Raw genomic sequence first — 12,903 nt, forward strand, 5'->3', positions numbered from 1 at the left:
CAGCCCGTTGGCTTTTCCAAGTTCTTTCTGATCTCAGAATGCAGTTTGTTTCTTAGGAAACTACTTAGTGGGGCAGGGGACCCTCTTCTCCACTTCATGGATGTGGAAATTCAGATCTAGAGAGGAAGTGAACTGTCCAAGGTCAAGGCAAGAAGTGGAGGGGCCAGGGCTAACAGCTTCATCTCTGGCTCCCAGCTGGGATTTCTGAATCAGGGCTTCTTGACCTTAGCATGATTGACATTTTTTTTTTTTTGCCAGATACTTCTTTGGGATTTTTGAGAGGAGGGGGTGGGTTCTGTCCTGTGTACTGTAGGATGTTTAACAGCATACCTGACCTCTTTGCACTAGATGCCAGTAACATCTACCCTCCACCCAGTTGTGACCATGAAAAATATCTCCAGATACTGCCAAACCACCCTAGATAAGAACCACTGTATTAAACCAATCTGAACTGACAAGTTCCTGGCATCCTGGAGCCAGGAGCGGTCTAAGGAAGCTCTGGAAGCCAGGACAATGCTCACCAGGCACCGGCTGGTCGTTCACTGCTGTCCAGGTGTTGCTCCCCTTCTTACGCCTCTCGATCAGGTAGCCCAGGATGTAGGCACTGCCAGGGCCCCTAGGTGCCGTCCATGTCAGTGTGATGCCCTGGCTGGAGGCTGACAGGATGGCTGGCGCGGAAGGGGCCTTGGGGAGAGCTGGGGGCAAGGAAGATTCCAGTCAGCCAGAGGCCTTGAAAGGTGCCGGCTCACGGGGAGCCCCTGGGGGTAGGAGGCACGGGCATCTGGGGCAGGCCACACTCCTCCCGGTCCTGGCGAGTGTCGGGGCTGAGCCAGCCCACCCTAGGTCAGTGTTCCAGCTATTCAAGGGAAGGAATGAAAAGACAGAGAAGGCACCGTGGCACCGTGGCCTCGGAGCCTAGAGCCAGCCCTGAGGCCCCTCCGCCTCCGGTCCCCTGATAGGACGTTGGAGGTGGATGCCCCTCTCTCCCTGGGGCGTGAGACAGTAGGCTTTGCTGGCCCATACCCTCACTCCCGGAGACTCTGTAAAACACTTCCTCATCTGGGTGCCAGATCCCAAATGCAGCTGAGGGAAGGAGTCTCCAGAGTGCTATAGAAGGGCCTCCAAAACCCTGAGCACAGGCTGGTGTCATTCAGCCTCTGGGACAGCCTGCCCTCCCTGGCACAGCGGGGAGCCCAGGAGTGTCTCCACCCCCAGCCCCAGACTTTTCTCTTACCCTCAGGAGCCACCAATGTCTCCTCAGACTCCAGGGCCTCGCCAGCCCCCTCCGAGGTCACAGCCCGCACTCGGAAGGCATACTTCCTGCCTGGCTCCACATGGGCATCCGTGAAGGTGGTGCTGTCAGCGAGGGCCTCGCCCACCTTCAGCCAAGTGCTCCTGCCAGCCTGCCGTCTCTCCACCACGTAGCACTCTACAGGCTGGCCCCCATCATCCCTTGGGGGCCGCCAGCGGAGGCAGACACCAGCCCTCTGGCAATCCTGAACCTCCATGGGGCCTTGTGGGGAATCAGGCTTGTCTGGGGACCCACAGAGAAGAGCAGGAAGAGGAGGGGTCAGAGGAGCTAGATTGGAACGGTGCCGCTCCCCGCCCCCCTTTGCCACTCATCAGTGGATAAGCCTGCAATGGGGCAGACTGTCCAGAGAGCCTTGGGCATTACCCAGAGGGTCACACACTCTTGAGACGTCCCCACCCCCAACACATATGTGCACCCAGGGATGTGCCATGGAGTGCACCAGCCCGTCCCAGTTCCACCATCGGGGGGCTGGTATGGGCACCTGCTCGGCCCACAGCAGTCCTACCTTGCTGGCACCACTCAGGGCTGGGGACCGCCATCCTACCCAGCAGCTTCCTGAGGGCCCAGTGCATTGGGGTCAGAGAAACATAATCTGCTCCCCCCCACCCAGCAGGAGCCCGGCACTGTGTTGATCTCAACTGCTTCTTCCTAAGCAGTCTGAGCAGAATTAGGGGTAGGTCTGGATCTTAAACAGCATGCAAATGAGGATCAGAGCCACCAGAGATCACACCCCAGGCCTGCCCTTGATGGCAGGGAGGGCCCAGAACCCTGGGAACTCTCAGGCCTTGGTTGGGGGAAGATGGGGTTGGTACCTATGACTTTCAGGGTGAGCTCGGCCTGCACAGAGCCTCCCTCACTCCTCAGCGTCACACTGTACTGGCCACTGTCCTTCCTGCCTGTGCTGGGGAGGCACAGCCGCGTGTAGCGGTCCCCCAGGTCCACCTGGGCCTCCTTGTCATCACTGCCCACCACCTTGGCCCCGTCCTTTCTCCAGGCAGCCTGAACGGGGAGGTGGCTCTGGAAGGGGATCTTCACTGTCACTGGCTTCCCAGCCTTGACCACCAGTGGCTCTCTCAGTTTCTCTGTCACATCTGGAGCAATGATAGGGGAATCTGGAAATAAAACAAGAGAGTCAAAGACCAGAGCACTGGGCACCGGGGAATGCAGAAAGGAGGACGCAGAGAAGGAAGTCTGGGGGAAGATTAAGGAATCCCCTGCCCTGCCACAAAGGGAAGGGGCTTCATCTGCAGCGGGAGAGACCAGGCTTAGACCTCATCAAGGACTTCCTGACAAGGAAAGAGCTAAGATGCTGGAATAGACAGAGTATGAGTTGGCTTTTTAAATCATCTTCTCTGGGGATGAGATTAGATACTGGCTGCAGAGTAGCCACAAATTCAGGTGTTTTAAAGCAAGGCATATCACCTGGTACAAAGAGACTGTGGGACAGGGCAGGGCAGGGCTAGGCCTTACCCTGGACGGTCAGAGTGGCCTCACTCTGCTGGTCACCAGCTACAAAGGTGTACCTCCCGGCTTGGGTCCCCTGCACGCGCGCGATGAAGAGGCTGTGCACGAGACCATCTTGCTTAAAGATGACTCCATCCTGGGCGGTGAGCTGGAGACAGGGCCACAGCAGGAGAAGGTCACCCCATTCCCATCCCAGCTCCTCCAGGCCAGCTAACCAGAGCCCTTTACAGATGCTGGGATCCTGATAACAGCTGTGTGAATGGAATGCTTACTGTGTGCCAATGCTCTCTGTGCTTAGCACCTTATTTAATTGTCTAACAATCTTATGAAGTAAGTTCATAGATGAGGAAGCCAGACTGTTCACCAGCTTGCTTGAGGTCACATAACTGGTAGTGGCAGAGCCGGGATCTGAAGCCAGACCTAGCTGATACTGAGCCTCATGCCCTGAGTCACTTTGATGTTTCTCTTGGGGTGACAGCTTTAATGGAGGACAGGGAGGTTGTGCAGGGAGACGAGGGCCCCCTTCTGGTAGGGATGAGAAGATGGCATTTATACAAGCCCTTGAAGGATGGGTAGGATTCAGCAGGTATGGGTATAGAAGAGGCGTTTTGGATGGTGGAAGAACAAGGGGTGTGCTGCAGGGCGTAGGATACACATCATTTAAAAATCCAATTTTATTTTAAACACACCAAGTTATTGGCTATTTAAACTTCTCCTGAGGTGGATACATTAGTAAAATGAAGAATGAAAAATCTTTCTTTCAAAGCCTCTACCCTCTTCTTGTTCTCTGCTTTACCTCTGTCCCTCCTGCTGGTAAAGAGAAGCTGTGAGGGGAGGCAGTACCTTGACGCCATCCTTAAACCAGGTGCCGGGTCCCAGGTCACTGGTGAGGATACAGGAGAGTGTGGCAGCCTCCCCCTGCTGCACCTTCATGTCAGCCAGGCCCTGGGAGAAGTGGCCTATGGGGCCGGGAGAGACACAGAGGGGGTCGCCAGAGCTGAGCCTCCCAGGCCATGGCCTGCGCTGTGCCCTGCAAGGCCACCATGGTCCTGCCAACTGGGCACAGCTGGTGTCAGCAGGGCTGGTTCCCAGCATCTATGCTGCCTTGGTGCCAATGCCCTGGTCTTCCTAGACAGGAGCCCAAGCATTGCTGCTTTTCTCAGCAGGACCTAGGCTGGTCCAGGAGACCTGGGGTGTAAGGTATACGAAGGCCCCCTTCCTCCCGCCGCTGCAAGTCACCCAGGTGAGAAGTCTGGTAACCCACAGAGAGTTGGGTCAACAACTCTGGTGCTGTGGACATAAGGTTTCAAGAGCAAAGAGGTCTCCTAGGAGAACTCTGAGTCTTTCACAGGCTGGACCCCATCTTCATAAAGAGGAAGAGGTTGCTTCCTAAATTTGCAAAAGGTTCCTGAGAATGGGGAGTACTGGCAGGGACAAAATCCTGGGGCTGGGGGCAGAACTGGGACAGACCCAAGCATCCCAGTGGCCAGGGAGCTCCCCACTGTCTCTAGCCCATGGGAGCCAGCTTAGCAGAGAAGCACCTACCTCGGGCCTCCTTGGAGAAACTGCCAGTGCCAGGCTTATATCTGGATGTGGAACTCTGGGTAGCATCTCTCCTCTCTCCATAGATGTCCAAACTGTCATCTTTGCCACCTCTCCTGCTACCAAGGTGACTGGGGGGCTCCCGGCTCTGATCTTCACTCAGCATCTCCTCCAGGCACCCCCGGTTCTCCCCCATAGACTGCCATCCCATGCTTCCAGCCTCATCCACTCCCCTTCTCTTTCCTCCTCCCACCTCAGCCCCTGACTGTGCCTGAGACCTGCTCCTAAGTGAGCCAGGCCTCCTGCCTGACCTCCCAGCCTCTTCCACTCCCTGTACCTCATCCTCCTTTAGGGCCCCAGGATCCTGGACCTCACCATCCTCAGCCTCCAGGGACCCCTGTTCCCCGAGGGACCTCTTTCCTCCTCTCTGTCCCTTGCCTAGCTGAGAGCTCAGGTCCTGGGTCCCTCCTGACCTATCTCCAGAGGCTCTTCTGCCAAAGGGACCATCTAAGCCATTCCAGGCTCCCTGAGGTCCTGACTCCCCAGGTTTTGGGATGACAGCATTTCCCCGCTCAGTAGAATTCCCCTTGCCCAGGATACCTGAGTCCTCTGCACCACCAGAACTGCCCCTTCCACGACTTGAACCTTTGCTATCCAGGGACCATGGGCTTCGGCATCCACCAGCCACCTCTTGGCCTGGTGCACCCTCCCTGCCCTTTAAGCCCCCTGGCCCTTCATGGATCCCACCAAAAGCGGCATCTTTTTCCTGCAGAGAACCGGAAGCTCTGGAGCCTGCGGGCTGCTTCCCAGCACCTACGCTGCCTCGGCTAAACCCCTGGTTTTCCCAGTCAGGAGCCCAGGCATTGCTCATTCCTAGTCCATCAGCAGGCCCTGATGTTGACTTGCCCCTTTCCCCAGGCATAGAGCTGCTGTCCAGATCCTGGCCTGTCCCCGCTGAGCTCCTTGAGCCTATCCTTCTGCCTCCCAAAAGTGAGTCCCCGCCTGCCTGAGATGCCAATCTCCCCTGGCCAGCAACTCTACCCCTGTCTGTCATTCCTGGGCCTGCTTTCCAGATGTCCTGTTCATGTCCAGACCCCAAAGCAGCCATTCCTGCCCAGGTTTCACCTTCTACTGCCCCCTTGCCATCAAGAAACCCAGAAGACCCCATGATCCCTGCTTGGTCTGGAGACCTATCCTTTGCCCTGGGAGCCCCTCTGTCCCTAAAAGACCCTGGAGTCCCAGAACTATCTTGCCATTCTTTGACATCTGGTTTTCCCTCGTCACCAGCAGCCTCCAAGGCCTCAGGGATCCCTGAGGTTCCATAGCCCCCAAGATCTTTGGTGGAGCCTCTCTCATCTGAAAGAGTCTGTGGCCCTCCCTGAGACCCCAGCACCCCTGGGCCCCTGGGGCTGTCTCTCTGTGCCATGCCACCTGCAGTGCCCAGCATTCCAGCCATCCCAGGTTCCACCCCAGGTCCTGCCCCATCCACAAGCCCTGTTTCCCTGGCTCGCTCTGGACCATCCTTGCAGCTCGTGCCACCCTCTGATGCTACCCAATATCCTGACCTGTGCCCCATGGCTTTGTGGCCTCTGGGTCCAGCCTCATGTCCTATTCCAGCTAGTGAGCCTGGTACTCCAAGCCTCCCTGAACCACCTCCATAACCCATCTCACCCTCTGGCCCCATTTCCCCAGATCCTCCTGAGCCTCCCCTATAACTGACCTCACTCCCTGACCCCATGCCACCAGTTCCCCCAAAGCCTTGCCCACAACCTGCCTCACTCCTTGACAAAATGTACCCAGAATCCTCCAAACTACCCCTAGAGCCTGCCTCACTCCCTAATGGAATCCTCCCAGAACCCCCTAAAACATTCTTATAACCTGCCTCACCTCCTGAACTAATTTTTCCAGAACTGCCTAGACCATTCCTGTAATCTGTATAACTCCCTGAATCCATTCCCTCAGGAGCTCCCAAATCCTTTCTATAACCTGCCTCATCCACTGACCCCATTTCCCCAGAACCCCCTAAACCATCCCTAAAACCTTCCTTACTCCCTGAACCCACTCCCTTAGGAGCCCCCAAATCCTTTCTATAACCTGCCTCATCCACTGACCCCATTTCCCCAGAACCCCCTAAACCATCCCTAAAACCTTCCTTACTCCCTGAACCCACTTCCTCAGAAACTCCCAAATCTTTCCTAGAGCCTGCCTCATCAATTAGCCCAATTTTCCCAGAACCCCTTAAACCACCCCTGTAACCTGCCTTGCTCCCTGAATCCATTCCCTCAGAAACCCCCAAATCCTTCCTGTAGCCTGCCTCATCCACTGACCCCATTTTCCCAGAACCCCCTAAACCATCCCTAAAACCTTCCTTACTCCCTGAACCCACTCCCTTAGGAACCCCCAAATCTTTCCTAGAGCCTGACTCATCAATTAACCCCATTTTCCCAGAACCCCTTAAACCACCCCTGTAACCTGCCTTGCTCCCTGTGCCCATTCCCTCAGGAGCCCCCAAATCCTTCCTGTAGCCTGCCTCATCCACTGACCCCATTTCCCCAGAACCCCCTAAACCATCCCTAAAACCTGCCTTACTCCCTGAACCCACTCCCTCAGAAACCCCCAAATCCTTCCTGTAGCCTGCCTCATCCACTGACGGCATTTTCCCAGAACCCCCTAAACCATCCCTAAAACCTTCCTTACTCCCTGAACCCACTCCCTTAGGAACCCCCAAATCTTTCCTAGAGCCTGACTCATCAATTAACCCCATTTTCCCAGAACCCCTTAAACCACCCCTGTAACCTGTCTTGCTCCCTGTGCCCATTCCCTCAGGAGCCCCCAAATCCTTCCTGTAGCCTGCCTCATCCACTGACCCCATTTCCCCAGAACCCCCTAAACCATCCCTAAAACCTGCCTTACTCCCTGAACCCACTCCCTCAGAAACCCCCAAATCCTTCCTGTAGCCTGCCTCATCCACTGACCCCATTTTCCCAGAACCCCCTAAACCATCCCTAAAACCTTCCTTACTCCCTGAACCCACTCCCTTAGGAACCCCCAAATCTTTCCTAGAGCCTGACTCATCAATTAACCCCATTTTCCCAGAACCCCTTAAACCACCCCTGTAACCTGCCTTGCTCCCTGTGCCCATTCCCTCAGGAGCCCCCAAATCCTTCCTGTAGCCTGCCTCATCCACTGACCCCATTTCCCCAGAACCCCCTAAACCATCCCTAAAACCTGCCTTACTCCCTGAACCCACTCCCTCAGAAACCCCCAAATCCTTCCTGTAGCCTGCCTCATCCACTGACGGCATTTTCCCAGAACCCCCTAAACCATCCCTAAAACCTTCCTTACTCCCTGAACCCACTCCCTTAGGAACCCCCAAATCTTTCCTAGAGCCTGACTCATCAATTAACCCAATTTTCCCAGAACCCCTTAAACCACCCCTGTAACCTGCCTTGCTCCCTGAATCCATTCCCTCAGGAGCTCCCAAATTTTTCCTATAACCTGCCTCATCCATTGACCTCATTTCTCCAGAACCCCTTAAGCCATCGCTATAACCTGCCTTGCTCCCTGTGCCCATTCCCTCAGGAGCCCCCACATCCTCCCTATAACCCAACCCCATTTCCCCATAACCTCCAGTCCCATTCCTATGACCTGACTCATCCACTGACCCCATCTCCCCAGGACCCCTTAAGCCACCCCTATAATCTGCACCCATTCCCTCAGGAACCCCCAAATCTTTCCTATAATCTGCTTCATCCATTGGCCCCATTTCCCTGGAACCCTTTAAACCACCCCTATAATCTGCATTGCTCTCTGAACCCATTTCCTTGGAACCCTGTAAACCACCCCTATAATCTGCCTTGCTCCCTGAACTTATTCCTTCAGGAGCCCCTAAATCTCTCCTATAATCTGCTTCATCCGTTGACCCCATTGCCCCAGAACCCCCTACACCATCCCTATAAGCAGCCTTGCTCCCCGAACCCGTATTCTCAGGAGTCCCCAAATCTTCCCTGTAACCTTCCTTATCCACTGACCCCATTTCCCCCGAACCCCCAATACCCTTCCTACAACCCGGCCCATCTGCTGATCCCATTCCTTGGAGGTCCCCTGAACTCTCTCTAAAGCCTGCCTCACCCCCTGGTCCTGTACTCCTAGGCCCAAGGCCCCTTGACCCTCCTCCATAGGCTGTTCTGACCCCAGTTCCCTGAGGCCCTGGCAGTTCTGATCCATCCTCATAACCCAGCACATTGCCAGCGCCATAAGCCCACTGGCTCTCAGAAGCAGCCCCGGTGTGAGGTGCGAGTGCCTCAGGGTGCCTGGGATCATCCCTGTAACGAGCTCCAGCTCCACAGGCCCTAGCACCAGGGCATCTTGTCCCATCCCCCTCACCCACTTTGCTCCCTGCCCTCAGAGGCCCTGGTTCCATGGCTTCTGGACCCCCAGAGCCATCTTCATAGCCTCCTTCTCCAAAGGCCCCCAGGGCCTCTGAGGCTCTGAAGCCAGTCTGACTCCAAGGCCTTATTCTTCCAGAGCTCTCTGGTTCTGCTTCCACACATCCCATCCCAACAGTCTCCACTACTCCAGGGGCCTTGAGACCACCTCTACCCACAGACCCCGTCATCTCAGGACTCCCTAGGCCGCCATCTGAATGGTGCCCTCCCCTAGGGCCCATGCCGCCCTGGCGTGCAGAGGCCCAATTCCTGATGTCATCCACGGGTGCTCCATCAGGACCACCTGAGCCATTCTTAAGACTGGCAATTCTCCCAGACCCTCCTCCTGCAGGGCCAGATTCTTCATTTCCTGACCACACTCCCCCAGGCACCCCAGAGCCATTCCTGTATGCACCCCCTTCCTCAGACTCCATTCCTGCAGGTGCCCTAGGGGAAACTCTACAACCAGCACCATGGCCAGACCCCATTTCTCCTGGAACCCCTGAGCCATAGCTATAACCAGCCCCGCTTTTAGGGCCTATTCCCCTAGAATATCCTAAGCCACCCTCGTACCTAGATTCCATTCTCCCAGGACCTTCCAAGTCATCCTTATAGCCTCTGGGTCCTTTTACTCTGGAGCTCCCTGACCCATTCCAGAAATCTGGTTCAGACCCTATTGACCCAGGACCTCTTAATCCTTCCGTATCTCCTAGTATCCCCCCAGATCCCTGAGCACCCAGGCCTGGAGACCTACTTAGCCCACGGCTTCTGGCATCCACCCCCTGACCAGACTCTGTCAGTCCAGCCACCTGGGTACCACCCATACCCTCTTGCCCTCCACTGGGTCCCAGCACTCCAGACCCATAGTGGGCTCCAGTTTTTCTGAGGCTAGATGGTGTGTCATCCCAAGGACTTGTGCCCTTAGATTCTATTCTGCCAACACTCCCTGCTGCTCTGTGACCTGCTGTCCACTCCTGGGAAGACTGGAAGCTTCTGGGGTCATCCCCTATCTCACCTGAGGCCCAAGCTCTTTCCTGGTCATCCCTTCCCCTGAGCTTCTGTAGGCCACCTTCGCAGCCTCTGGGGTCTCCTGGGCCTCCAGGGCCAGTTTTATAGACACTTCCTCCAACTACAGATTCCCCCCTGCACAGACCATCTGCCTCCTGCAGTGAGTCTTCCGCTTTGATCTCAGGACTCCCATCTCCCAGACGGAATTTTCTACCACCTGATATTGATGGTTCCTGGAAGTCCTTGTCTCCAAGTGTCTGTCCTAGAAACTCTCCTGACCCCCAGTAGCCCCAGGCTTCCCCAGAGTCAGTATCTCTACCTCCCTGAGAATCCCAGGATTCAGGGCCCATACCTGCCTTGGAGCCAGAACCTCTTCCTCCAGTAAACTCCAGGGTGCCAGGACCTCCCGCCCCATTGCTGTCTCCAGCTTCTCCCAGGCCAGTCCCACTACCCCACACTACTACTCCTCTCCTTCTTTCCCTACTTGGAGCATCCCCTCTGTCCATCTCAGCCAAGCTGTCACCCTGTGAAATCTTTATCTGCTTTCCTCTTGGCCAGGACCCTACAGGATCAGACTGGTAGCCCTGCATGTCACTCTTTCCTCTCCCAGGTCTCAGTTGAGCATCCCACAGTTGCTCCGGGGCATGCCTATCCAGTTGTCTTCCACTATCCCCTCTGTGCTCCTTTCCTTCCCTGCTGCTCCCCAGTCCTCCAGCCTGGAGCGGACTGGACCCAGCCTCCCAGCCTCCTGCTGTCCTCCAGCATTCATCACCATTGCTGTCTCTGCCATGATCTTGCTGTCGTTTTTCTGGGAGGCCCAACCCTGACTCTGAGCTCCCTCCCTGTAGATAGGGCCTCTCTGCAAGGCTTTCAGCCCAGCCTCCCTCTCTGCCAGATTGACTTTCCCTGGGAAGAGTGACTCCGCTTCCCTCTGCTTCTAGAAAGCCTTCGCCTTCCTGTCCAGGGCCCCAGGCTGAGACAGCTGCCCCCTTGTCTTCCATCAAGGAGTAGCCATGTCTGCCAAGGCCATCCCTGTCTGGGCTGGCTATGTGCTGGAACCCAGAAGCCATCCCTGCCCCCTCAAGGGAGCCCCCACTGGGGTCCTGCTCTCTGAATTTCTCTCCCTGGCTGTTGATGCTCCCAGACTCTTCTGCTCCTGAGGCCTGGGCTCCTTGCCTCTGTAGTTGGTGGTCAGCACTTGTGGACTGAAGGTCTTTATCCTTCCCAGCTTCGGTGAGTGTTTATTCATATGGAAGATCAGTGCCCACATGGAGAGACAAGAGAAAGTACCAAAACTCCTGTTAAATCCGGCCAAAGCACCTGCCTGAGCCCAACTGCTTGCCTGACCTACGCTTCCCCAGGAGAGAAGCAAGCTGACCACCTGGCAAGGCAGCCAGGGTGTTCCAGGGATGGATGGGTGAATCCCATCACCACCTCCCCCAGTCCCATACCCACAGGCCACCCTGCTACAGTCTTCTTGAGGATTTTGGAGAAAATGCATAAGCCAAAAGTCATTTGTTTATCAAACTGCCGCAGCAGGTGCATGGTTTTTAAAATATCAACTTGCTCTATCACCTGCCTAACTTATGTCCAATTTACACTTTCCTGGGAACATCTTGAACCCAAATTTCAATCCCCAGGGAGGTTTGAGAGTGCGCTCTGGTCTGATGCAGGGCCTTCTCACCCAGACTGAACCTGGGCCACTGTCCCAAGGCTGCCTAGGACCCTAGAGCCATCTGTGCCCCAGAGTAATTCCAAGAGACCCAGTGGAGCAGACACAGCTGAGAAGGGTTGGGTTGGCCATGAAGGTCTGCACAGCAATGGGTGGAGAATAATCTAAGGAGCCTTCCTTATTCTCTCTGAGCAAGGGAATCGTTCCAGAGCAAATGGCTGACCAGAGGAAATCCCACTGCCTCGCCTTCCTCATGCCTCTGCAGCCCCGAGGTCTTCCCTGGAGGCAGAGAAAGACAGAGCTGTGAAGCACTCACCTTCAACCACCAGCCAGGCGCTGGAAGTGTAGAGCCCAGTGCCCAGCGAGTAGGGGCCCATGTCTGAGAAATGGGCGCCCCTCACCACCAGCCGGTGGGTCAGCCCGTCGGGGGACACAAACACTTCATATTTGTCACTGGGGTGGAGTAGCCGGTGCCGGAAATGCCAGGCTGCACTAGGGCAGGGGCTGGAGAAGGTACATTCGAAGACTGCGTCACCGTGCTCCTCACAGTGGGTCTCCGCCAGTGGGACCACCACTCTTGGGGGTATGGCTGCCAGGGAAGCAAGAATGGGGATATCAGCTTGATGGTATGACACAGTGTGACCTGAGGCTGCAAGGCTGGCCGTTCAGAAATCCTGGCTTAGACCAGCTCAGCCACAAACTCCCTGTGTTACCTGGGATAGGTCTCCTCTGGACCTCAAGTATCAATTCCCCCTACATAAAATGAGGGGTTAGAATTATGAGCAATGAGGCTTATTTTCAGCTCTAGGATTCCATACTTCTAAACCCAAAAGTTCTATTTGGGGACAAGGTGGATGCATGAAGAAAACCACTATGCTAAGAGCCAGTACTTTATCTTATTCATCCTTTATCTTATTCATCCAAGTAATAATTGCTTACCCCCAGGTAAGTATTATTAATTTCTTCTTACAGGTGAGAAAACTGAGGCTTAAAAAGTTAAATAACTTGCTCCAGTCTTATGCAGTTAAGAGAAACCAAGATTCACACCAGGGTCTGGCTGACTCCCAAACCTGCACTCCTTTTCCCAAACTGCACTGTTTTCAGGCTTCTCAAAGTCCCATCTGGGCACCTCCCCACTGCTGGGACACATAACCTCCTTTTCTCTCCCCCAACCTTGATTTAGCCATGTTCTTAGGACATGCTCCCTTCCCCAGGCCTCTCCTTGTCCTTTCAAGAACCCCCTTGAGCTGGCAGGTTGCTCTGAGAGTGATGTGGACACAGGTACTCATGGGGATGGCACAGAGTTTGATGAAGGAGGAGTGGCAGTTCCTAGATAGGGAAGGAATACAGGAAGCAGAAAAGGAAAGGTCTGTATGGAGCGCGAGGATGCCTAACCCAGAGATTCTTGCTAGGGCTTTGTGGGAGATGAGGACATGCAACAGAAAGGAGTTCTAGAGGCTATGCAATTAGTCTGGATC

General features: G+C 55.3%; 2 protein-coding genes across 11 annotated transcripts in view; one reads left to right on the forward strand and one right to left on the reverse strand.

Annotated features, from left to right (window-relative positions):
- TMEM9 (transmembrane protein 9) overlaps positions 1–12,903 on the forward strand; it is a 229,527-nt gene that overhangs the window by 147,012 nt on the left and 69,612 nt on the right. The window lies entirely within an intron of this gene.
- The window catches only part of IGFN1 (immunoglobulin like and fibronectin type III domain containing 1), a 37,743-nt gene that overhangs the window by 10,904 nt on the left and 13,936 nt on the right, over positions 1–12,903 (reverse strand). The window contains exons 11-19 of one of the 10 annotated variants that reach the window (XM_050762133.1): positions 11,742–12,014; positions 7,763–10,981; positions 7,007–7,114; positions 4,322–6,898; positions 3,620–3,735; positions 2,783–2,924; positions 2,125–2,424; positions 1,235–1,534; positions 522–695 (exon numbers count right to left, since the gene is read on the reverse strand). In XM_050762133.1, coding sequence (XP_050618090.1) covers positions 522–695; positions 1,235–1,534; positions 2,125–2,424; positions 2,783–2,924; positions 3,620–3,735; positions 4,322–6,898; positions 7,007–7,114; positions 7,763–10,981; positions 11,742–12,014 — 7,209 coding nt within the window. Of the gene's footprint in view, positions 1–521; positions 696–1,234; positions 1,535–2,124; positions 2,425–2,782; positions 2,925–3,619; positions 3,736–4,321; positions 10,982–11,741; positions 12,015–12,903 lie in introns of all 10 variants that reach the window. The other 9 variants (XM_050762143.1, XM_050762123.1, XM_050762105.1 and 6 more) reach the window with 9 other exon arrangements.

This window comes from Macaca thibetana, chromosome 1 (assembly GCF_024542745.1).
Source record: "Macaca thibetana thibetana isolate TM-01 chromosome 1, ASM2454274v1, whole genome shotgun sequence".
NCBI lineage: Eukaryota > Metazoa > Chordata > Mammalia > Primates > Cercopithecidae > Macaca > Macaca thibetana.